The sequence below is a fragment of the Bos indicus x Bos taurus genome, chromosome 3, assembly GCF_003369695.1.
Source record: "Bos indicus x Bos taurus breed Angus x Brahman F1 hybrid chromosome 3, Bos_hybrid_MaternalHap_v2.0, whole genome shotgun sequence".
NCBI lineage: Eukaryota > Metazoa > Chordata > Mammalia > Artiodactyla > Bovidae > Bos > Bos indicus x Bos taurus.
In genome coordinates, this window is record NC_040078.1 from 78078336 (window position 1) to 78101815 (window position 23480).

Genomic DNA, 23480 nt, shown 5'->3' on the forward strand with positions numbered 1-23480 from the left:
GAAGGAAAGTTATGACCAACCTAGATAGCATATTCAAAAGCAGAGACATTACTTTGCCAACAAAGGTCCGTCTAGTCAAGGCTATGGTTTTTCCTGTGGTCATGTATGGATGTGAGAGTTGGACTGTGAAGAAGGCTGAGTGCCGAAGAATTGATGCTTTTGAACTGTGGTGTTGGAGAAGACTCTTGAGAGTCCCTTGGACTGCAAGGAGATCCAACCAGTCCATTCTGAAGATCAGCCCTGGGATTTCTTTGGAAGGAATGATGCTGAAGCTGAAACTCCAGTACTTTGGCCACCTCATTCGAAGAGTTGACTCATTGGAAAAGACTCTGATGCTGGGAGGGATTGGGGGCAGGAGGAGAGGGGGACGGCAGAGGATGAGATGTCTGGATGGCATCACTGACTCGATGGACGTGAGTCTGAGTGAACTCCGGGAGTTGGTGATGGACAGGGAGGCCTGGCGTGCTGCAATTCATGGGGTTGCGAGGAGTTGGACACGACTGAGCGACTGATCTGATCTGATCTGATCTGTGGCTCAGCATCCAACAATGGATCATGTAGTACTGTAGAATTTATTATTTTTAAAAATATGCATATAGGTGGACCCATACAGTTCAAACAGATATTATTCAAGGTCAACTATAAATGGTTGTTGAATGAATGGTCCTCTGCACTGTTTGCCATTGCTAGTAAGAGTTTTGGTTTCTACTCTTGCCTTTCCCCTTTCTGGACAACATAGACAAGAAAGTTGCAAGAACCCAGATTGGAATGTCTAGGTCCACACAGCAAAGGATGTAATCTTAAGGCTCTGCAGAAGGCAAGATGAGGTATCTGGATTTGATTACAGCCAACTCTCAGTTCCTGAGATTCACCCTGAGCTGGCTTACCTGCCCTCTAGCTGCACCCAGATCTGACGGGAGCACCCACAGGTAATGACCACTGGAGCAGGTGGCTGGGTAGACAGGACATGCCTTGCTGGTTGGAGGTACATCAGCTTTCCAAACTTCAAGTTTTGCCACTCAGAGCATGAGGGAGCCACACCCCATCTTTAACTGGTCCAGAGTCAACTTCTCACCACAGGAGAAGGTGAGTGGGCGAAGGGAACTTGAGGGGAAAATGGAAAGAGAGATGTGTTGAGGCAGTTCTTCCAGAGGATCAGTTATGGGAGCCTCATGTGAAGGGAGATAATCCATGTTGGAGGGTAAGTAGCCATCATGGGTAGGAAGGTAGTCCACTGGGAGGATGGTCAAGGGGCTGGCTGGGTTCCCTGGCTTTGAGTCAGGGCCCTTGCTTCCTAGAACCTTGTATAGATCCACCCCTTGTCCTGTCTCTGCTGTGGGAGCCCTTGGAGGTGGTGGGCTTGAGGCACTGTACCCTGTGTCTTCCTCAGAGGTATAGTGACCTTGGACTCCTTGTCCCTTTTCTGACCAGCTGCGGTGATGGGGAGGTCTGAAGACTGGTGTCACTCGACAAAGGACTTCGTTGATAACCAGCGGCTCAGGTTCTTCAGGAGTGGGCCACTCTGTCAGGAGCCTATCCAAGGCCAGCTGTGTCTTTTCCTGAGAAAGGGAAAGAAGAGACTCATATGGCTATGTTGAGTAAGTAGCCTTGACAACCAACTTGTTCAGGGTTCCAAAAGGCCCCACAGCCTGCACTACCTAGTCAGCTCAAGGCAGAACACTGTGGGCCCTTAACTTTGGGAGGTAAGAGAGGCAGTTAACATTGTTGGCGAGCTGTGGACTCCTCTCAGCCCCCAGCAGTGAGTGAGTCACTATCCCACTCAGCCGTCAGCTAGGCTGTTTCTGGTGAGTCAAACTGCACCAGCTGCTTTTCCTCTAGCATAGAAGGCACAGTGGGTGCAGAGGAAAGGCTGAGCTTGCATCTGTCTGGGGAGGAGGCATGGAAGACTTTAAAAGGACGACACTAGAGCTGAATCCTGAGAGGTGTATAGTTTTTCCCAGGTAAGGAGCTGGTGGGGCAAGGAGGATTGGTCTACTCTGGAAGCTGCTAGTTCTTTCTTAGGACAGGCACACTAAGGCTTTAGAAAGAGAAGGAGGTCACATGATGAAGAGACTTTTAAGGGATACTTAAGAGTTCTGGCTTCGATACAACTGCTGAAAGGTTTTTGGCAGGGTAATATCCTTGTCAGTTCTGCTGTTAAGACTCCTCTGGAATAACTTATTTGGAAGAAGTTTTCATCCTTTCCTCACTATAGCTAATTTTGTCTGTTACTCTTCTTGCTCTTTCTCAACATCTAGTTGGTTACATCTCCTTTCCAAGCTTACTACTGATTCCTGAGTCCAAGTTTAAGCACTCTATTAACATTTCTTTTTATAGGCATTATTGGGCTCTCCCCAAACTTGAAACTTTCTTTTATGCTGCCTGCTTGATTTTTCTGAAGCAGAGCTCCAAAGCCCACTTTCAGGAAGCCCCTAGTGACTGTTCCCCACACTGGATTCCTACAACAGCAAAGAAGCCAGCTGTTGGGTTCTTGGCACAAGATGCTTTATACTGTTACTAAAAAAAAAAAAAAAAAAAGGCATACCCCACCCTTGCCCCCACGCCAAAACATGTCTGTCAGCTGCAAGCAGGGACCAGATCTTATAGGAGGATAATAAAAATAGCCTTTGTCTAGGGCAAATCCTGAGGTCTAATCCCAGCTCTGAGAATCTACAGCTTGGGAAAACTCAATACACCTCTCTGGCCTTTGAATCACTTATCTGTAAGATGCCAAGCTGTGTGAGAATGGTATGATCTATACTGGTCACTGATGTCCCCTCCCTTGCCTCGAGCATGGCAAGTGTCCCCAAAGTGAGTAACAATGCTGTCTCAGGGTAGACTTCTACAACGGGCCCTGAGCAGCCATTGGGTAGGTGTGTACTTTTCTTTCCAGAGCCTGCTCTTTTCCTATCGCTAAGCAAACTAGCCCTGGCACATTGGTCTGGCTTGGAACATGGCTGGCAGCTGCCAAAACACTGTAACCACCGCTATGGAAGGATCACAGAGAGTGAGGATCACTTTGTATTCATAAGGCAAGGCTCTGTCTTTTGACAGTTCTGGCAGTACCAACAGAGGCTGTACCTCAGAACTTTTACAAAGCAGGTCCCCTGGCTGACAAGTCCTGGGGCAAGGCCTCTTGGACCAGTAATAACTCAGGTATATCATAGGAACTATTTTAAGCTTTTACAAGCTCAAAATGGATAACATCCCAGTATTCCCTTTATGCTTGGGCCTTTTCCTCTTGAGTTTTAAGACCATGTCTTTTTGACCACATTTTAAGAAATGGTAGGAGGCTTCCCTGGTGGCTCAGATGGTAAAGAATCTGCCTGCAATGCAGGAAACCTGGGTTCAATCCCTGGGTGGGGAATATCCCCTGGAGAAGGGCATGGCAATCCATTCTAGTATTCTTGCCTGGAGAACCCCATGGACAGGCTACAGTCCATGGGGTTGCAAAGGGTCAGACATGACTAAGCAACTGATACTTTCACTTTCAGGGGAATGTAAAGTCTGATAACTCAAAGCACATTTTGTTGGAGGTGAAAGACTATGGTTTCTGATGTCTGTCCCAGCCTGTCACCAGGAGAGCAGTTTGGGCCTTTAAAAATAGTCTGCCCCTGCAAGGGTTTGGTGACATGGGGTTCTGAGGCTGCCACAAGCCGATGGCATGTTTTTTGTTTTTTTTTTTTTAATTTTCCAATTTATTGGTTTGTTTGTTTTTTTTTTTTTTGCAAAAGAAATATAGGGACATAGTCTTGTAAATTTTTTTTTCTGTTCAAAGAGAATTTGTAATAAAAATTAAGTGGCCTTCATGCCTTCAACCGCCTCCCCAAAGACAACCACCACTACCAGTTTCATATTTAGGCTTCCAGAAATATCCTGTGCACATGTTGGAGAGAGTGTGTGTATGTATGTGTGTGTATAATCACCTTCCTTTTATACAAATGAGAATCCACTTTAGACAATTAATACAAACTGCTTTTTTTCACCTTTAAATATACAAGAGATTTAGATACATGGAGAAGGAAATGGCAACCCACTCCAGTGTTCTTGCCTGGAGAATCCCAGGGACAGGGGAGCCTGGTGGGCTGCCGTCTCGGGGGTCGCACAGAGTCGGACGTGACTGAAGCGACTTAGCAGCAGCAGCGGCAGCAGCAGATCTCAGTTTTGTTTTTAGTAGTTTCATAACCTCTTACTGTACAGATATACCCAAATGTTTAACCTGGCCCCCTGGCGGCAGGTTACATTAGGTAATGCTTGGCTTCTATTTATAACGCTGCAATGAAAATACTCATAGTGTACAACTTCGGGCATGTGTGTGGCAATTTCTGTTATTGTTTCCCTGTGTTACTTTCTCTAACCCTTTGTTTATCTCAGCACCTCTTCTAAGCTTTTTATGGGCTCTTCAGTGGCTCTGTATGCCTCTGTGTCCCCTCACACCCAGGCAGTGGCAAATAGAGACCATGACACCAAAGCCGCCAGCGTGGGAGCCAGGTGTCCGTGACTGACCCAGAGCTGCTCCCCACTGTGCTATTTCAGGCCTTCAGGACATGGGACTATGGCATCTCAGCATTGGAAGAGAGAGACCTTAGAGCTCAGCTTATTCAACTCCTGGTACCTGAATCCCCTCTAATACTAGCAATGGCATCCTTATTGAGTACATTCCCATAGGTCATTACAATATTGCCTCCAAGTGAGGGTCCAGTGTGGGAACACCTCTTGAGTTAGTCTTTTCAGCTCAGAAGCTCTGACTGCTGGCAACACCTCCCTCACCCTGTGCTGAAGATCTTTTAGAACATTTAAAAGTATAATGGCAGACAGCACATCCTACTTATATGTGAACCCAGGATCCACCTACTAGTCGACTAACACTGGACAAGTTACTGAGTCCTCTGTGCCTCAGCTTCCTTATTTGAGAAATGGGGATGATAACATTATAACCTCATAAAGCTGTTGTACAGGTTAGATGTTAATACATGAAAATTTTTTTACTGGACAAGTTACTGAGTCCTCTGTGCCTCAGCTTCCTTATTTGAGAAATGGGGACGATAACATTATAATCTCATAAAGCTGTTGTACAGGTTAGATGTTAATACATGAAAATTTTTTTACAGTGCCTGGCATAGAGAATGTACATTATATTTTATATGTAAACATATTGTTGTGTAATATTGTTACATATCATAATATACTATATAATTATATATCATAAATACTCAAATATACATCATATACATGCATACATACATATATTGTTATTATTATACTGTTCTTGCTACTGTAACTTAACAGGGACAAAACTCCTCAACAGAGAAAGAAGGCTTCAAGAATAAATCTTCCTGGGAAGAAAATGAATGATCTTTGCCTTATATGATCCATGTGCTTTATATGGCATCTGATCTAGTCTTCACAACAATATATATGAGAGATATTGTCAACTCCTATTTTATGGAGGATGAAACTAGGGCTCATGTCATCGGACAAGCTCCTCAAGGATCACTGACATAGTACGTGGCAGAGGTGGCCTTATTTCAAAGGCATTAAACTGTGGTGACTTAAATTCCTACTGAGGCAGACACAACTGGGACCAGCTCTTTCCCTGAGGAGCAGCTGGTACCACTGTCTTTTGGTCTGAGAAAGGGTGTGGATGAGAGAATGCATGGGTGACTGAAGAGGAAGAGTCTTAGAGGAACCGGGCTCTAAGACGTGAGAGTGTGGGGCTGCTAAGGCCCCAGGTGATGGAAAGAACATACCCGCCCCCCACCCACCCGTTCCCCTTTATTCCCCTTCAGTGCATATTCTGGCTCCGCATTCAGATGCCTTCAACTTCAAGGTCCTTGGCCAGAGACCTCTCACCCGCTGTGAGCTGCTTTCCCTCCTGGGACTGTGTGGCAGCAGGTCCCTGCATGTCCTCTACTCCCAGCAGTCTCCTGTGCTAGCTGAGCAACCTCTCCTGCCTTAAAACCTTTTCCTTGCACAATGGAATGACTTACTGGCTTCCTGCCAAGACCAAAATAGTCTGGGCTCTATCTGTTCTGAGCTCACAAAGGACTGGGAGCATCGCCGTAAAAGCTTCAGTGCTCTTGAATTTGGATGAGCCAACGCTCACCAAATACACTTGCTTTTTAAATCTTTTTTTGAAGTAAGCTGAGGTGAGGAGGGGAACATAATGCACAGATAGGAATGGAAAGCTTTGGGTTTTTAGTCTTGGTCATAAGCTTCAGGGGCTTTCCAGGTGGCTCAGTGATAAAAGAATCCTCCTGACAATGCAGGAGATGTGGTTCGATCCCTGGGTTGGAAAGATTCCCCGGAGTAGGAAATTTCCAACATTCCTGCCTAGAAAATCTCATGGACAGAGGAGCCTGGCAGGCTGCAGTCCATGGAGTTGCAGAAAGTTGGACACGACTGAATGAGCATGCACACATAAGCTTCAGAAAATTACTATGCGTGGGGGTGATGACTCAGCTGGTAACCTGGTATGATAAGCAGCTTATTCACAGGATCTAAGCACCTAGGTTTCCCTGTAGCTACAATGGGAGACTTAGAACCCCATCAACTGGCCACCACGGCTTTACACCTTACCTCCACAATAGGATATTTCTTGGCCCAAGTGCTGTTTGCTGGATCTGGAATTTCTTTGCTACACCACTGAGGTCTGAGGGCCAAAAGGAGAACAAATACCCTGCAGGTAAAGACAACATGGCATCTGGTTAAGTGTGCACACAGTGGCATGGGAACACAGGTTCTTAGTGAGGTGATTTCAGTGCAAGATTATGCAAATGAATAAAATGTAAATACTGCAGGAGAAAAATGTTGCCTCACCTAAGGCTGGACTAGTTTTCTATGAAGTCTGGACAGATGATAAAGCTGGTGCCACAACCACTTAGGGTTTGCTAAATAAACTATGGAACTTTCCCTCAGTATGATGTTTAGCTATCACTGAGCAGCCAAGTACTCATTCAACAGACACTGACTGAATCCCTAATGCATGACCAGCACAGTGCCACATGCTGCGTGGATAAAACAGCAAATAAGAGGACATGGTTAATACCCTTGGGGAGATTACTATTTAGTAAATTAGAATGTTTATAAAGAGCTTGTAATGGGAAATAAACTGTTTTGCTAAAAGTAAATAAAGAGTAAAACAGGATACAAGTGGCATAAACAGCTTGGACATAACCAAGCTTAAAAAAAAAAAAAGCCAAGAAAAAAATACCATATGGAAATATCCAACAGTAGTTGTATTTGGTGATCAGAAGGTCTTTTATTTCTTTCCACATCTCTGGGTTTTTGAAGATACTTTAAGATGAGTTTATGATGTGGAAGAAAAAAAATCCAAAAAGTGTTTCTTGCATGCACATGACTTAAATATTTTGCCTTTTTTTTTTAAATTCAAGAGCAATATGAAGCAGTTTTAAAGATGTGGCTTTAATAAACTTTGTTTAATAAGAAAAGTGAGCTGCTGCGATGTATTTAGCCCTTTGAAATGAGATGAGGCCATGTGAGTAGGTTTTTTTCCCCCCAAAGAAATGTGAGCAAAGGTTCCTGTGACCTAGTATAGATCATGCAGATGAGGAAAGTACCCAAAGGATTGTGGGCTAATAAAATGGAAGACAACTGGATCCCTAAGTGGCTGTGTGGAGCAGAGCTGATGACCAGATGACACACCTTAGAATTATATGGGAGAAAAATAAGCTATTTTATTAAAGCCACTATATTTGGAGGTTCTTTTATTTATTTATGTTTTAACAGCAGATGCCTCCACCCTAACTGATACTATTTCCCTCAGGAGGATGCATGGGATTCTAGTTGACTCTTTGAGTTCAACTTTTTCAAAGTCTACCTAAAAAGAGCTCTGCTTTGAAATATGTATCACATATGAGAGGGCTTTAATAAATGGAAAGCCTTTCAAACAAGTTCAATGGCCAGTAGAAAATGACTTTTCTACTGTAGTTTTACTTTGACCTCTTCTCCTACTTTACACAACATCTGAAGAAAACTATTGAATAACTAATTCATTTAAAAAATTCTCCATACCAAGTGGTACATGTTTAAAGAAATTTTAGAAACTATAGTTAAACAGAACTAAGATCACCTATGATTCTATCCCCGTTATAACCACCATTAATGTTTTAGTGTATATCCTTGGGGAGGAGTATATTAACTGCCATCCAGTACACGTTTTCCCCTCTTTCTTGGAAGGGGACCCTGATTTACTGGGACAACAAGGAGCCCAGCTAAAAGGTCACAGTTTTAAGCATCTCTTGCCTGATCAACTTCTGGCCAATGAGATGTAACAAAAAGTGTCACGTGTGACTTCTTCGCATGAAGACTCCTGAAGAGGTAGGTATGGGCACTTCCTTCCCCCTGGAGCTGTAGAATGCAGGTCCGACGGCCACAGTCCCTGCAGCCACTGGGCCCTGAGGTGAACTTCATGAGGGCCTCATGAGGGCCATGAGGAGAGAAGCCAAGGTCGGGACAGTGCAGCAGAGAAAGGAGCCTGGGTCCCTGATGACCAGGGAGCTCCTACACCAGTCGTTACCTGAGTTTACTTCCTTTACCTGAGTGAGAAGCTTAGCTCATCTGTCATACTATTTTGGCTTTTTAAGTTATATACAACCAAATCTAATGCTCACTAATACATCTCACATGTCTGTGTGCATGTGTACATGCACTATTTTTTTTTTAAATGAAAGTACATTTTGTTTTACAACCTGCTTTTTAAAATGCCATATAGCAAATATTCATATGATTCATACTTTTCTTCTACATCTTTAATGAATGCATAGTATGCTATACGGCATAAAATATATTGTGATTTATTTATCCAATTCCATGTTGTCAGGCATTTAGTTTGCTTCCAATTGTTCTCCTTTTATGAATAATACTTCAGTGAACCTGTTTGCCACTAAATATCTGTATATACCTATGATATACTCAGAATAAATTTCTAGTTAGAATTGTTAGGGGAAAGGTTTAATATTTAAAAAGTTAAACATATACTGTCACTCTAAAAAGCTGAATATACTTAGTCTGCTACCAGCAATGTATGAGAAAACCATTTTTTTTGACCCATAGCAGCACCAGCTATTATATGAAAAAAACAAACAAACAACTTTTACCAAAGTTGGCAGGTGTAATGAACTTACTTTTGTCGGAAGCAACGCATTGAGAGAACGCCCACCATGATGACAGCCATGCAGATACTTGGTGCCACAAATGTGCTCCAATTGGCTTTGCCTGCAGCAAAAAGTGGAGAAGGCAATGGCAACCCACTCCAGTGTTCTTGCCTGGAGAGTCCCAGGGATGGGGGAGCCTGTTGGGCTGCCGTCTATGGGGTCGCACAGAGTTGGACATGACTGAAGTGACTTAGCAGCAGCAGCAAAAAGTGAGCAAACCCTGTGACTGAGTTTAGAATGAGTTTAGAAATGTCCTCAGTGAACATTTCTAAATACTGACTGTGGGATCTCCCCAGTGGTCCAGTGGCTCGGAGACTCCGTGCTTCCAATGCAGGGGGCCCAGGTTCGATCACTCTTCAGGGTACTAGATCCCACATGCTGCAACTAAGAGTTCACATGCCACAACTAAAGATCTTGCATGCTGTCATTAGGACCCAGCATAGCTAAGTAAATGAGTAAATAAATAAATACTGACAGTTGTGTGAACTCCCTGGGCTTTACAGCTCCTGCGTAGCTGGACTCAGGAACAAGGCTGACTCACTTTTGCCCATTCAGTTAGGGAGAAAGGGTACAAAGGGGCCAATTCTATGGTTCTAACAGAGGAGCTCCAATCCTACAAGGGCTCCTTCCTCTACTAGGGGCAGAGGGAAAGGGAGTGTGGTATACAAAGCACTGGCTGTGACCTGGAAGCCCTGGAGTCTGGTCCTGGCTCTGCCACTGGCTGATGTGTGGACCTCAGATAATTGATCTATAAATGGTGAATGATAAAATCTACCTTACAGGTTGTGAACATTAGAGATGATGTATTTAAAGCACAGAGCCATTTATCTGAACATAGAAGGCCTCAAGAAATGGTAGCTATTAATTTTACCAAGCCACTGAATAAGCCTTCTAACTTGGGTCTTTGAAATTGTTCTGATTCCTTCCTCTAAACAATATTTCACTATGTATTGGGATTTTCTATTAATTCATGCAACATTTATTCAGTATAAACCAAGTAACAGGACAGGTTAAATGCTGGAATACACAGATGAATAGGCCATGGGCTTTGCAAGAAGTCATGAAGATAGTCCAGATGACAGATGTATAAACATGTAAACAGTAAACCATGATGCCATGGGATACATGTAAAAACAGCATATATGAGGCCCTGTTGCATAAAACAAAATGGGAAACGGTTTCATGAGCAGCTCAGGAAGGTTTCCCCAAGGGCAGGATGTCAAAAGTTTAGAGCTGGATGCCTAGAAGTCAGCTATGCGGACAAGCTAGGGAAGTGCAGACAGACTAGCAGACTAGGCATGGAAGGAGGAAGCAGAGAGTGCTTCAGCAACCACAGATAGTCTGGTTTTGCTTTCTAGTACAAATGATGAGTTCGTGGCAGAGGATGGAGCTCGACAGGTGAACGGGACCAGGTCATGCAGCGACTGGTAACAAAGCAGTTTGAATTCTAGCTTGAAAGCCCTTGGGAAACATAGATGGGTTGCCACAGGAGGTAGAATGTCAGCAACAGGAATCTTGTAGAAAGATTCTTCTTCTGAGAGAGTGAAGAACAGGTTAGGGGTGGGGAGGGTGTGCAGGGGGCACTGGCGGCCAGAGACCTGCTACTCCCGTGAGAAGGGTTGTTCCCAGGGCTGAACAGGGGAATTAATGCTGGCAGCCTTGTTACCACCCCACACAACTGGCACAGCCTGGCATTTCTTTAGCATCTGCTTTGCTTTCTGGGCAGATGGGACAAGTCTGGAGTACCAGAAGCAGAAAGATGCTGAGTCCTTAATCCAATTAACTGCTCACAAGTTGCCTTTCATGGGAGTGCTGGGAGATGAGTTGTCAGTTTTCCCAGTGGAGAAGTATCTAGCATAGGGTCCTGAATGATTAACTTGGTAGTCCTTGTCACAAACAAGAATAGCTTGTTTTATGCTTGGAGCAGATGTAAAAGGCACTGCCAGAGAGAACAGTGTAACTTAGCTGCTAGGAGAGAAACCCATGTTAGCTGGGCCACTTCGTCACATATTCAAATTTAACTTAAACTCAAATCTGAGTCTGATTTGTAGTTCTGGCACTTGCCACCTCTATGACCCTGGGTCATCGCTCTGTACCTTATACCTATGAAAAGATGCCCTAGGCCCTCATTCCTGCATTCATTTCCTATGGAGTGCCTGGCAGTGTGCCTGCTATAGGCATGTGACACAGCTGCAGTCAGGATCAAATGAGTGAAAGTATGTGTCACATGGGTTGGATAGTGTCCTCCCACCCTGAAATTCATATGTGGAAGTTTTAACTTCCAATTCCTCAAAAAGTGACCTTATTTGGAAATAGGGTCATTGCAAAGGCTATTAGTTAAGATAAGGTTGGACTGGAGTAGTTTAGTTCAATTCAGTTCAGTTGCTCAGTTGTGTCCAGCTCTTTGTGACCCTGTGGACTGCAGCACGCCAGGCCTCCCTGTCCATCACCAACTCCCAGAATTTATTCAAACTCATGTCCATTGAATCGGTGATTCCATCCAACCATCTCATCCTCTGTCATCCCCTTCTCCTGCCCTCAAGCTTTCATCAAGGTCTTTTCAGATGAGTCAGTTCTTCACATCAGGTGGCCAAGGTATTGGAGTTTCAGCTCAGCATCAGTCCTTCCAATGAATATTCAGGACTGATTTCCTTTAGGATGGGCTGATTGGATCTCCTTGCAGTCCAAGGGACTCTCAAGAGTCTTCTCCAACACCACAGTTTAAACGAATCAATTCTTTGTCATTCAGCTTTCTTTATAGTCCAACTCTCACATCCATACATGACTATTGGAAAAACCACAGCCTTGACTAGAGAGACATTTGTTGGCAAAATAATGTCTCTGCTTTTTAATATGCTGTCTAGGTTGGTCATAACTTTTCTTCCAAGGAGTAAGTGTCTTTTAATTTAATGGCTGCAGTCACCATCTGCAGTGATTTTGGAGCCCACCAAAATAAAGTCTGTCACTGTTTCCACTGCTTCCCCATCTATTTGCCATGAAGTGATGGGACCAGATGCCATGATCTTAGTTTTCTGAATGCTGAGCTTTAAGCCAACTTTTTCACTCTCTTCTTCACTCATTCACTTCACTTCACTTTCATCAAGAGGCTCTTTAGTTCTTCTTTCCTTTCTGCCATAAGGGTGGTGTCATCTGCATATCTGAGGTTATTGATATTTCTCCTGGCAATCTTGATTCCAGCTTGTGCTTCATCCAGCCCAGCATTTCTCCTTATATACTCTGCATTTAAGCTAAATAAACAGGGTGACAATATACGGCCTTGATGTGCTCCTTTCCCTATTTGGAACTAGACGAAAATGATCTTCACGACCCAGATAATCATGATGGTATGATCACTCACCTAGAGCCAGACATCCTATGTGAAGTCAAGTAGGAAGCATCACTATGAACAAAGCTAGTGGAGGTGATGGAATTCCAGTTAAGCTATTTCAAATCCTAAAAGATGATGCTGTGAAAGTGCTGCACTCAATATGCTGGCAAATTTGGAAAACTCAGCAGTGGCCACAGGACTGGAAAAGGATTCATTCCAATCCCAAAGAAAGGCAAAGCCAAAGAATGTGCAAACTACTGCACAGTTGCACTCATCTCATATGCTAGTAAAGTAATGCTCAAAATTCTCCAAGCCAGGCTTCAACAGTACATGAACCATAACTTCCAGATGTTCAAGCTGGTTTTAGAAAAGGCAGAGGAACCAGGAGCCAGAGATTGGCCCCAGATGTGAGATGAGAGCTGTGGGACAGATTCTCTCACAGCTCTCAAAAGAAGCCAACTCTGCTGACACCTTGTTCTCAGACTTGCAGCCTCCTGAACTGTGAGGAAATTAATCTCTGTTGTTTAAGCTACTCGGTTATTGTGCAAAGTTTCCCACACACAAAATACAGTTGCAAAGTGCTTAACACAGTGCCTTGAGCATGATAACTATCTGATATGCAAAAGTTGTTAAAAAAGTAAGATCATGGCATCCAGTCCCATGACTTCATGGCAAACAGAAGGGGGAAAAGTGGAGGCAGTGACAGATTTTATTTTCTTGGGCTCCAAATCACTGTGGATGGTGACCTCACCCATGGAATTAAAAGATGCTTGCTCCTTGGAAGAAAAGCTATGACAAACCTAGACAGCATATTAAAAAGCAGAGATATCACTTTGCTGACAAAGGTCCATATTGTCAAAGCTATGGTTTCTCCAGTCATGTATGGATGTGAGAGTTGTACCATAAAGATGGCTGCCAAAGAATTGATGGTTCTGAACTGTGGTGTTGGAGAAGACTCTGGAGAGTCCCTCGGACTGCAAGGAAATAAAAGCAGTCAATTCTAAAGGAAATCAACCCTGAATATTCATTGGAAGGACTGATGCTGAAGCCGAAGCTTCAACACTTTGCTGATGCAAAGAGCCTACTCATTGGAAAAGACCCCAATGCTGGGAAAGATTGAGGGCAGGAGGAGAAAAGGGCAACAGAGGATGAGATGGTTGGATAGCATCATGGATTCAATAGAAATGAGTTTGAGCAAACTCAGGGAGATAGTGAAGGACAGGGAAGCCTGGGGTGCTGCAGTTCAAGGAGTTGCAAAGAGCTGGACAATAGGCAAGAGCTGTATCCTTGTTGGGATTATGCTCATCTTTCATTGAACAGATAATCAGAGGAAAGTACTATGTGCTGGGTGGTGTTCCAGACCTTGATAATAAGTGATAGACACTAGTTCCTGCCTGTTGGATTCAGAGTTTTGAATAGGGGTCAAGCGTAGCGCATTATGAAGAAAATACGGATGTGCATTTAGGAAGACTTTCTGGAGGAGGCAACATTTTTGCTAAGTTTTGAAAACTGAGTAGAGACTGTCTCCAAGCAGATAATGAAATGGTAGGGCACTCTGCTTAGAGGACATGGCAAACACAAGGGTGTAGCGGCAAGCAAATAATTAATAAACTAAAGAAAGTCTGATAATCTCCTTATCACATAATGGGGGTATACTCCTATGGAGGAATCCAGTGGACTGGCCCTCTGTAAGGGTGGTTCTTACCTTGCAGACAAAATTCTCTTTCATTTCCTTGGGGGCTTTCACCAGCAGCTGTCAGAGCTGTCATCCACAGAACATATGTCACTCTGGGCTGCAGGCTGTCTATGGGATGTGAATTTGGGGAGATCCTATAGGGAATTTCTGAAAGGAATATAAAGGAGGAAAGGCATGCATTAAAGGAGATACTTGAATGTGGGCTTTTATTCGTATTTATTTGTTAGTGCTTTATTTAAATTGAAAAAGAAAAGCACATTGCTATTTTAAAATGGTCCTAATTCATTGGTACTTAATACTTTAAAAGACCCTAGACACTATCATTTATGAAGGCCCCATGTCACAGTATATTAAAAGAATATACTGTGTATATTAAAAAGAATATACACAGTATATTAAATTTTTTTTCTGTGATAAAAATATTTTCAAAGAATGTGTATTATTTTGCTTTTGAAATTATTTAGCTGTAGTAATTCCTTTTATTTCCTATAATTAAGAAGAGATGGCAAGAATACACAGAAGAACTGTACAAAAAAGAGCTTCATGACCCAGATAATCATGATGGTGTGATCACTGACCTAGAGCCAGACATCCTGGAATGTGAAGTCAAGTGGGCCTTAGAAAGCATCACTATGAACAAAGCTAGTGGAGGTGATAGAATTCCAGTTGAGCTATTCCAAATCCTGAAAGATGATGCTGTGAAAGTGCTGCACTCAATATGCCAGCAAATATGGAAAACTCAGCAGTGGCCACAGGACTGGAAAAGGTCAGTTTTCATTCCAATCCCAAAGAAAGGCAACACCAAAGAATGCTCAAACTACTGCACAATTGCACTCATCTCACACGCTAGTAAAGTAATGCTCAAAATTCTCCAAGCCAGGCTTCAGCAATATGTGAACCGTGAACTTCCTGATGTTCAAGCTGGTTTTAGAAGAGGCAGAGGAACCAGAGATCAAACTGCCAACATCTGCTGGATCATGGAAAAAGCAAGAGAGTTCCAGAAAAACATCTATTTCGGCTTTATTGACTATGCCAAAGCCTTTGACTGTGTGGATCACAATAAACTGTGGAAAATTCTGAAAGAGATGGGAATACCAGACCACCTGATCTGCCTCTTGAGAAATTTGTATGCAGGTCAGGAAGCAACAGTTAGAACTGGACATGGAACAACAGACTGGTTCCAAATAGGAAAAGGAGTTCGTCAAGGCTGTATATTGTCACCCTGTTTATTTAACTTCTATGCAGAGTACATCATGAGAAACGCTGGGCTGGAAGAAACACAAGCTGGAATCAAGATTGCCGGGAGAAATATCAATAACCTCAGATATGCAGATGACACCACCCTTATGGCAGAAAGTGAAGACAAACTCAAAAGCCTCTTGATGAAAGTGAAAGTGGAGAGTGAAAAAGTTGGCTTAAAGCTCAACATTCAGAAAACGAAGATCATGGCATCTGGTCCCATCACTTCATGGGAAATAGATGGGTAAACAGTGGAAACAATGTCAGACTTTATTTTTCTGGGCTCCAAAATCACTGCAGATGGTGACTGCAGCCGTGAAATTAAAAGATACTTACTCCTTGGAAGGAAAGTTATGACCAACCTAGATAGCATATTCAAAAGCAGAGACATTACTTTGTCAACAAAGGTTCATCTAGTCAAGGCTATGGTTTTTCCGGTGGTCATGTATGGATGTGAGAGTTGGACTGTGAAGAAGGCTGAGCACCAAAGAATTGATGTGTTTGAACTGTGGTGTTGGAGAAGACTCTTGAGAGTCCCTTGGACTGCAAAGAGATCCAACCAGTCCCTTCTGAAGGAGATCAGCCCTGGGATTTCTTTGGAAGGAATGATGCTGAAGCTGAAACTCCAGTACTTTGGCCACCTCGTGCGAAGAGTTGACTCATTGGAAAAGAATCTGATGCTGGGAGGGATTGGGGGCAGGAGGAGAAGGGGACGACAGAGGATGAGATGGCTGGATGGCATCGCTGACTCGATGGACGTGAGTCTGAGTGAACTCCGGGAGTTGGTGATGGACAGGGAGGCCTGGCGTGCTGCAATTCATGGGGTTGCAAAGAGTTGGACACGACTGAGCGACTGATCTGATCTGATAATGTTTCTGACATTTATCAGGTATATTTGAGAACTCCTGGGCAGGAAATTAAATGTACAGATTGTTTTCAATAGAATTTTCAAGAAATTCTATTTCCTAGAAATTTGTGCATTTATCAATTAATGAAATAGACATTTAAGTTACATTTATTAATTCTGATTTCCTTTTTTTTTTTTTTTTGATAAGTTCTGGGTATTGGTCTTGGTGGATTTAATCTTTGATCTGCTTCAATTTGACATAAAATCTAAAAAATGAGAGCAATAGTACTTAGATATATTTTGGTAGTTTAAGCCTAGATTGTCAGTTCTTTATACTTTCAACACCCCTGCAGGTTCTCAGCAGGGAAGATTTGGTTTTTGAGCAATGTGTTGATGCTGTTTTTCTCCTCCAAGAAACATGAATGTCGGTAGCATTTAGTAAACAGGCAGTCTCCTCCTCCAGGGATCTGCCGGGTGTGAGTTTCAGAGTGAGCTCTCAAAAACTGAGGGGAACTGTAAAATTAAGGCTGGAGCTTCTACAGGTGTAGTTTACTTGCTCAGCAGACTTGTCCATGTGCTGGTGATCAAAGTGGAAACCAGAACTCAGCACTGTGTGCCTCAACATCATTTATGGGCTTACAAATCCCAGGGTGGGGCTTCCCAGGTGGTACAGTGGTAAAGAATCCGCCTGCGAATGCAGGAGATGCCAGTTTGATCCCTGGGTCGGGAAGATCCCCTGGAGAAGGAAATGGCAACCCACTCCAGTATTCTTGCCTAGAAAATTCCATGGACAAAGGAGCCTGGTGGGCTACAGTCCACGTGGCCACAAAGACTGAGTGACTGAGCACACACAAATCCTAGGGCAAGTTAGATTCTCCCCCTGCTTGCTGAATTTACTTCAACAGTCAGACATATTTATTATGCATACAAGACACTAAGACACAGAGTATGCCTCAACGAATTCACTGTCTATTACTATTAGGGATAACCGACCCCATGACACTCCCACACCCCTGCTTACTATGGGTGACCAGCAAGATGGAGCCCTGTATTATTGCGTTCACTCTGCCCAAAGGAGCTAAGGCCTCAGCAGATCATTTAACAGCTGTGACTATCAGAGCAATTCCTATATTTTCCATCCTTTTGAGAAAAAGTACCACGTGGAAAATTCCTAACCCTACTTCAACCTGATGAAATTGCTTGCACAGACTTCAGCTATATGATTAAACTAAATTGTATCTCATTCCCAAGGCAGGGGACTAAAAAAATAATTTGAGAGAGACTTTCTGCTCATCTTGCTGCAGCAAAGCATGCATGGTGAGCATCAGGGAGTCAAATGAGACATTGGAACACAAGGGAAGGTGTTTGAATAGTTTTCTGGGCCAAAAATGTTTACATACACACACACACACACACACGTGCATATATTGTATATATTTGAAGAATAAAAACAGAAGTTATGGGAGGAGCAGGGAGGAGAGTGATGGTGTCAGCAATCTGGTTGGCAAATAGGTTGAGTTGAGTAATGAGAGAAAGAAGTCATGCAGGAAATACTGGTTCTGCTGCCTCATCTGGGCTGTGACCTGGCAGAGATAAAGGAGGCCATTCAGTCCTTAGGTCTGAAACTTTAGGCTGATGGTGGTTAAATGAGAAAGGCACCAGTTTAGAGGCTAATGGTTGCCAGTTATCTGAAATGTGGCCAGTAAGAAGGTCAAGTGGTACCAGGCAAAACTGTTGTTGTTTAGTCACTAAGTTCTGTCGGACTCTTTTGTGACCCTGTGGAATGTAGCCCACTCAGATCCTCTGTCCACGGGATTCTCCAGGCAAGAATACTGGAATGGGTTGCCATTTCCTTCTCCAGGGGGATCCCCAACCCAGGGATTGAACCCAAGTCTCCTGCATTGGCAGGCAGATTCTTTACCACAGAGCCACAAGGGAAGCACACCAGGCAAAACAGTTGCATGGTTACTAGAAATTAGCTTTGATCTAATCATCTGCATTGATTTAACAAAGTGCAAGGCAGTATTCACCCATTTGTTACTCAAAAAATACTGTTCTTATTAAACACCTACTGGATGCCTGGCTGTACTGCAAGTAAGGGGGAAACAATGATGAACTAATAATCATGGCTTCTGTCTTCATGTTGGCAAAAACAGCCAAGTAATAATAAGTAGAGGGTGTGTGCCTGTAGAGCAGTGCGCATGGCAGTACCCACACGCTTCCAGAGGAGTGGCAGTGTGCTGGAACTGCCTGGGGAAGCCCCGCCCCAGCGCTACGCCTCTCTCCCAACCAGTCCAGGCCGGGTGAAGTGCTCTTACTGAACCCTGCTTGTGCTGTCAGGGGCCAGGCCAGAAGACACCTACGACAAGGGTCCTTCCTCCTGGGAACTCCATGCTCCTTTTGCTGTTGTCAAGCCTTTCTGGTTTCTTTCTCTCTCCTCCCCAACCTACTGCCTCCTACCACTCTCTGGAAACTGCACCTGTGGATTCGCCAACAATTTCTGGTTGCCAAATGCAACAGGCAGTTGTCAGTCCTTGATTAAAGAATTTACATCACTTGTGTGTAGTTTTCCATCACCCTGGGTAGACTGTGAGCTCTCTGAAGATAGGGAACAGGTCTTATTCATCTGTAAGTGCTAAGAGGGAAACTATCTAAACTGGTACAAAATAGGGTTTGAATCTGCACCTTCTTCCTTTTAAACTTATTTTAAAATACCATTACACAGACTTCAGATTCATCAGATTTTTTGCAAATAAGGTAGGTAATTTCTTCAACATCTACAAGAACAGATTTTAGAACTATCTAACCATGTTGATCTGTTATAAATAGACATCTCAGTTTAAATTCTATAAAAATTAACATTTAAGAGGGAGCAAATGTCACATGAAGCATTCCAAATGGCCCAGGATTGCATCAATTGATGAAGCACCACTGGGGGCACATTTCAGAACTGACTAACCCTGACAGTGGGGAGCAGCTACATTCAGTGATATGCTGCATTTAGAAACTGTAGATTATTAAGCAGATTGTTGTAAGGTCTCATAGTGGAACACTACAGAACTGTTAAAAAGAAGAATGAGACAAGTCCACATGGACTGATGTGGAAAGATCTCACTATGGATTGATGTTTTTTGTTGTTTAGTTGCTGCTGCTGCTAAGTCAATTCAGTCGTGTCCGACTCTGTGCGACCCCATAGACAGCAGCCCACCAGGCTCCCCATCCCTGGGATTCTCCAGGCAAGAACACTGGAGTGGGTTGCCATTTCCTTCTCCAATACAGGAAAGTGAAAAGTGAAAGTGAAGTCGCTAGTCTTGTCCGACTCTTAGCGACCCCATGGACTGCAGCCTACCAGGCTCCTCCTTCCATGGGATTTTCCAGGCAAGAGCACTGGAGTGGGGTGCCATTGCCTTCTCCAGTTTAGTTGCTAGTGAGAGGCAAAGTAAGGTACAGATCAGAATACAGATGGTTATCCCAAATGTATGCTGGTATACGCATTGCATTTTCTTCTGGAAGAACACATGAAGAACTACTAACAGCCTAAGTATAGAGGAAAGGATAATTCCCACTTTATATCTTTCTGAACTATTTGAATGGTTTTACCATATATAAGTATTACTTATATAATAAAAAATAATTAGCTTTAAAAGTCATAACTTTTAGAAAAGCAATACTGCAGATCTAAGGTCAAGAGAGAGGACCAGTTCCTCAAGTTTGCCAGGTAAAAACCATTCTGCAGGCAGCACTCTGGCACCTATATGGCAGGTCGGCTTTGTTACATTCTTCTGGAACCCAATAATTCTTACTAAGGAATAAAATGGTTGCTTCTTTATGATACGTGCTCCTGAAAGAACTCTGGCTGCCTATAAATATGAAAGGGAGGTTCAAGCCAGGAAAAATAAAACAAAACTGCATAAATCAAAGATTAAAACATTAAATCTGGCAAGTGATTTGGAGCTGCTCAGTGAATGAGTGATGAAATCACTTGAGATAATACTCTAGCCAGAATTTAATTGCTTTAGTATTATTGCATAATTATGGGTCATAAGGAGTTACTTAAATTGTATTTTATTCATTTAAGGAGAAAATAACATGCTATGATGGTATTTGCAAGTGTGGGGATTCAAAGGTTTTCCAAACGCATTCCCCACAAACCTCAAGGGTCTATATAATGATATCCAAGTGCCTTTATTGCTTTTTGAAATGCTGTCCCCATATAAGTGAGCTCCTTAAGAGCCTCATTCATTAACTTTATTTCTTCCATTGCTTGGCATGTAACACATATTCAGTAACTGTGAGTGTGTGTGTGTTTAGATGTCTTTTACTTTTCTTCATTCAATTAACTTTACACATATTTATTGAGCACCTACTAAGTCCTAGGTACAGTGCCAGCACTTGCACAGCTTGTGTTTTCCCAACACCTAAACAAGAAAGGCCCTGTTGCCTTTGTCTCTCACACATACCACAAAGCTGAGGCTGGGAGTTGGAGTCCCGTTCCTTCCAATATATCCTGTAGTGGAGGATGCAGCCCATTTGCTCCCGGGCTGGAATTTCATCCCATGAAATTAAAACGCTCCCCTTTTCCTCTGAGATGGCATTAATGTGGGGGCCACTCAGTGGTGCTGTGAAGTAGAACATAGGAGGCTTTTGTCACCCTCCAAATCCAAACCATTAAACTAGAGCACAATTGGACGAAAGAGCCCAAGACTCACCTTTGTGCTGGGAGTTACCCCGGGTGGAGTTGCATCCTCCCTGGTCCCCTGCAAGTGCATGCACGCGGATTTCATAACAGATGTAGGGTTTTATGTTTTCTGCAAGACATAAAGACAGAGGCTATTCCAGTTCAAACAAGGGTTTAAACAAAACCACACAGACAGCTTCTGAAACAAAACTCACTTTTAAGGAAAACCTTTGACTTCTACAAATAAATTATTTGCTGTTTACAGCAAGGTAAGGGTGATGTTTTGTAGGCACAGCACTTGAATGGCTCTTCTGATTCCCCAGATACTTATCATGATCTGACAGGGCAGTGTAGGTGACACATTCTGGTGTGACTAATCAGGGTGCCGCTCAGTGTAATCTACCCCTTTGCCCCGCCCTGCCAGCCCCCAGTCCCCCCGCCATGTTCCACTCAGATCTCAGTTGCCTCACAGCTTGGAAGACTGGGAAGATACCTGGGGATGCTAATACTCCTTCCTATCTTTTAAAGTGCTACACTTTGCAGTTTTCTGTCAGCCATAAGGTTTATTGGCACTCTCCCCTGCCCAAACTCCTTATTTCCATGAATCTCAAATGTCAATTTCCTGTAAAGAAAAGGCCCCTGTCATAGATACTGCCCGTGACTTATCTTTAAACTCCCAATGAAAATTTAAAGGAAAAAGATTACTTCTGTTAGGTAACTAACTGTAGTCTCACATGGGCAGAGGAAGGACTCTTTCCCACATTGTTCAATGCCCTGCCATAGGTAGGTCGGGTCCCCTACACTGACAGTTGATTAGGGTTTCACATTTTCTTTTTGGGAAGAGGAATTTTATATCACAGAATAATTTACTACATTGTGTGTTTTCTATAAAAATCCATTATCCCTTAAATATTCCAGCAAGTAGGCAGTACATAAAGCCCAAATGTGCAACTACTACTGTCCATGAGGAGATAAAAACTCATGCCATGGGCAAGTTCCAAATCGTATTCATGAGTCAAGTGAAGTAGAACAAGGCTGCAATCAGCTTAGCCCTGTCATCTAAAGATGCTTTGTGGGTGGCATCCAGACCCAGAAATCCAAAGGGCAACATGGAATATGGAATTGCTTCATTTGGGAGGGGCTGGTGCCTGGCAGCTCTGTTGCTAGCTCTGGAAGGGACCTATCAACCACAGTGCCAGGTGGGAGTTCCAGATGAGCACATTAGGCAAACGGTTTCGTTGCATTTTGCCATGCAAGGTGTGAGTTCAGGGCAGAGGCCTTGGGAACTGCTGCATCAGAAACTTTGGGCTTCTTGTGAATAGCCTGCCCCTAGTGGAGGAGGGCAGGCTTCGCTTGTGGCTCCGATGGTAGAGTCTACCTGCAATGCAGGAGACTGGGGTTCAGTCCTGGGTTGGGAAGATCCCGTGGAGGTGGTCATGGCAATCCATTCCAGTATTCTTGCCTGGAGAATCCCATTGACAGAGCAGCCTAGTGGGCTATAGTCCAGGGGGTCACAAAGAGTCCGACACAACTGAGTGACTAACATGTGGAGGAGGGAAGAAAATGTGGCTCCATAACTTAGCTGACTCTTTTTTATGAAGAGTAGAGCCCGAGCAAGCTTGTTCCCCAATTCTGACCTTAAGAACTCCTCCTGTTTTCCTGGCTAATTCTTACTTGTGTGTATATGTGTGCTCAGTCAGTCATGTCTGACTCTGCAACCCCATGGACTGCAGACTGGAGGCTCCTCTGTCCATGGAATTTTCCAGTCAAGAATATTGGAGTGGGTTGCCATTGCCTACTCCAGGGGATCTTCCCAGCTCAGGGATCAAACCTGCCTCTCTTGGGTCTCCGGCACGAACACACCCTAATCACTGTCTGCTCCCCACCTCAGAAATTCCTTAGCCTTTGCTGCTGGTGGATGAAGCCCATACTCTTAACATTTTCATTTCTTTTTAGAGTCTGGCCCTGAGTTCCAGGCTTATTTCTGAAGACTCCCATGCATGCACACACACCTGGCACTCCTAGGCAAAGGTTCTGTCTCCCTATTCATAAACTGTCTCTCAAGTGGTTTTCACAGAAAGCTAATTTCACCTGTTAAATCTGGGAGAAGGCAAACACTAAATGATCAGCAATAAGAGGCAATCATAGAGGAAGTATGATGGGAGCATACAGAAGATGAGCCCCAATAGGTAGGCATGAGGGAAGGTTTTCTAGACACCATGATGTCTACGTTATCTGTAAAAGGAGTGGTTATATAATAAGGTCAGAACTGTTTTCACCTAGACAAGACAGGACTGACAGTCTCTAGCCTAGACCCCACCAACTTATAATCCAGGAGTTGAACTTCACTGTAGCCCATTCCAAAGCACCCAACTCTGCCCCAGCTAGATGCTGGGAAAAAACTGGTAAGGATCTTATGGCAATGAGTTATCTTACTGACTGGAGAGGGTAACTTTGAATTCATGATAAGTATGAATTAGGTAAGTTTTAAGTGTTTATTTCTAAAAGTGAAGTGA

General features: G+C 43.5%; 1 protein-coding gene across 1 annotated transcript in view; it reads right to left on the reverse strand.

Moving 5' to 3' along the window:
- Window positions 1-526: 526 nt before the first annotated feature.
- The window catches only part of IL12RB2 (interleukin 12 receptor subunit beta 2), a 74442-nt gene continuing 51488 nt past the window's right edge, over window positions 527-23480 (reverse strand). The window contains exons 10-15 of the mRNA XM_027536948.1: window positions 20996-21094; window positions 20747-20905; window positions 14210-14347; window positions 9147-9237; window positions 6580-6679; window positions 527-1559 (exon numbers count right to left, since the gene is read on the reverse strand). Coding sequence (XP_027392749.1) covers window positions 1020-1559; window positions 6580-6679; window positions 9147-9237; window positions 14210-14347; window positions 20747-20905; window positions 20996-21094 — 1127 coding nt within the window. The 3' untranslated portion in view covers window positions 527-1019. The remainder of the gene's footprint in view (window positions 1560-6579; window positions 6680-9146; window positions 9238-14209; window positions 14348-20746; window positions 20906-20995; window positions 21095-23480) is intronic.